Genomic DNA, 2310 nt, shown 5'->3' on the forward strand with positions numbered 1-2310 from the left:
GGAATGGGGGTGAGGTAGTGTGTGTGAGCAAAAATTTTTGACGCAGCTCGAAGGGATTTCTCCCCGTCCTCTCCTTTATATGGGGGGACGGAGAGGGGGGGTCGCCGATTTAATGAAGCGGCCTTGCTGTGGATGTGCTGTGTCCTGCGACACTGCTTCTGACCCAGGGCAGTGGACAGGGTGCAGGGATGACCCGTCATCTGGGAGGTGCTAAGATGGGAGGGAGGGTGGAGGGGTGTGGAGTGTTTTCGGGGATGAAATGGGTGGGAATGTTTTTGTGCCTTGTCCTTTTTGGCTACCCCCCTGGTAAGGGGGACAAAAGCCTTGGTATATGTATGTATGTAATTACTATTGTTAGGAATCAAATCAAGAATCAATCACTTGATGTTCATGTTAAGAAAATAATTTTCCATTTCTAAAATCTCGAGGGACCAGGGTCTCCTCTGACCTGAGTAAAATCGTCTTTAATTGTTAAGAAAAAATATTTGAAAGAAGCGAATTCGTCCGCTTAAACAGATGAGGCTTGATTCAGAAATAGATTATGTATGTTACTATATCAAGTTGTATCTTCGGTCTTATGAAATAAATCACTGGCAAGTAAATAGGAATACAAGGAACTTTCCATACTTTATTTCAATGAACGACCTCATTTCGGTGCAGGTGCACTAAATCCGTAATTACTCTGACGGATCGAATTGGTTCCTGAAGAGTCGGCTGATGCCTTAATGCTCTGGTGGGAGGTAGGAAAGAGCGGGTACTGGCTCTGGGGTAGGTGCAAGGGTAGGTGCTGGGGTAGGTTCTGGGGTAGGTTCTGGGGTAGGTGCTGGGGCATGGTAGACAGGGACAGGGTCGACCTCGGGGAAGTGTACCTCGCCCTCGTACTTGACCTCGGCCACGTAGCCCTTGACCGGGTCGGCAGTGTATGTAACGATCTGAGTACGTCCGTCGGGAAGGTCAACCCGATACTCGCCCTCGACGATGTTGCCGTCCGAATTCGAGGCATGGGCGAAGTCGTTGCCACTAGGTTCGTCCTCAACGACGTAGCCGAAGTCGAAGGGCATTCCCGGCTGCAGAGGAGCGGATCAGTAAGTGTTCTTCGTAACAAGCAAGGAAAGCCCACATGAAAGGTATATATCTTTGTATATTTTGATTCAAAAACAGATAACTTAGTAAAGATACAGTACCTCATGAATATCTTCCTCCTCCTCCTCCTCCTCCTCTTCCTCCTCCTCGTGGACAGGGTCAAGGATGTGGTCCTGCTCCTCTTGGACAAGAACAGGGGTCTGGTAGAGAGGAACAAGAAACACGGGGAGGACTTTTGGGTGACCATGATGTACGAAGACAGGCGTGGCAGGAACGTCGTAGCCATGATCTCCTGCAGGAGTCAGGATGCCAGGATGAGCCTGACACATCACCACTGCGGCAGCGCACAATAAAACCTTCAAAGAGAGAAAGAAAAGAAAAATCAGTTTCTTTCGAACGAAGAAAATCTTTGAGACCTTTAGAGAAGTTGTTCCTGCCGGCGCCAAGTGATGTGACTCAGTTCAGGCCCAGGACTCTCATGGTGGAGGGGCCGAAGAATTGGGTTGTTCCCGAAGAGGATCTACGTACCTTGGTGAACGCCATGGCCTAATTGAGAGTTGCTTGGGAGGGAAGAGGACACTGATGGCCAAAGTCTCTCTTCCAGTTCTTTATATATCCACCAACCTGCATCCGGTAAGCTTGCGCTGACGCAGCTCATTACGCGCGAGGATTGCAGACCGTGACCAAGAATGTTGCGCACCCAAAGATGCGTCACTTTAAAATGAGGAGGAGAGGAGGAAAAGGAGTTACATGGAGTTTCGTGGACAAACGAACAGCAAAAGACCTATTGATCCTTACATGGGAGGAGGAAGATGAGGAGGAAGAGAAGGAGGAAGAGGATGATGATGAGGAGGAGGACGAAGAGGAAGAGAGAAGAAGAAAAGAAGGAAGAAAAAATGAGGGATGAGAAAAGGAGGATGAGGATGAAGAAGAAGGGGTTGATGAGGACTAGGAGGAGGTGAGGGAAGAAGATGAGGAGAAGGAAAAATAAATTAAGTAATAAAAGGAATAGGAGGAGGAGGAGGAGGGGAGTAGGAAGAGGTGGAACAAGATGTCTTACAGGAGGAGGAAGAAGATATGAAGGAGGGGGGTGAGGAGGAAGATGAGAAGGATGAGGATGAGGCGGAAGAGGTGGAGTAAGATGTCTCAGAGGAGGAAGATAAGAAAGAACGGGATGAGGAGGAAGAGGAGAAATACCAGGAGAATTATGAAGAAAAGTGAAAGGAG

At 48.5% G+C, this 2310-nt stretch overlaps 1 protein-coding gene across 1 annotated transcript; it reads right to left on the reverse strand.

The window, feature by feature from the left end:
- Positions 1–614: 614 nt before the first annotated feature.
- On the reverse strand, positions 615–1677 carry LOC143025256 (uncharacterized). The gene is made up of 3 exons (XM_076184717.1): positions 1612–1677; positions 1185–1439; positions 615–1067 (listed from the first exon to the last, which is right to left on the reverse strand). The coding sequence occupies exons 1-3, from the start codon at positions 1624–1626 to the stop codon at positions 723–725; spliced, it is 615 nt and encodes a 204-aa protein (XP_076040832.1). The 5' UTR covers positions 1627–1677; the 3' UTR covers positions 615–722.
- Between the last annotated feature and the right edge of the window lie 633 nt (positions 1678–2310).

The sequence above is a fragment of the Oratosquilla oratoria genome, chromosome 5, assembly GCF_046742065.1.
Source record: "Oratosquilla oratoria isolate Oo_2021 chromosome 5, ASM4674206v1, whole genome shotgun sequence".
NCBI classification, from domain to species: domain Eukaryota; kingdom Metazoa; phylum Arthropoda; class Malacostraca; order Stomatopoda; family Squillidae; genus Oratosquilla; species Oratosquilla oratoria.

Excerpts from the sequence above, each read along its gene's own strand:
- LOC143025256 (XM_076184717.1), bottom strand. Across the intron at positions 1,068-1,184 it reads AGGAGGAAGATATTCATGAG|CCGGGAATGCCCTTCGACTT; the intron begins GTACTGTATCTT and ends GCTCCTCTGCAG.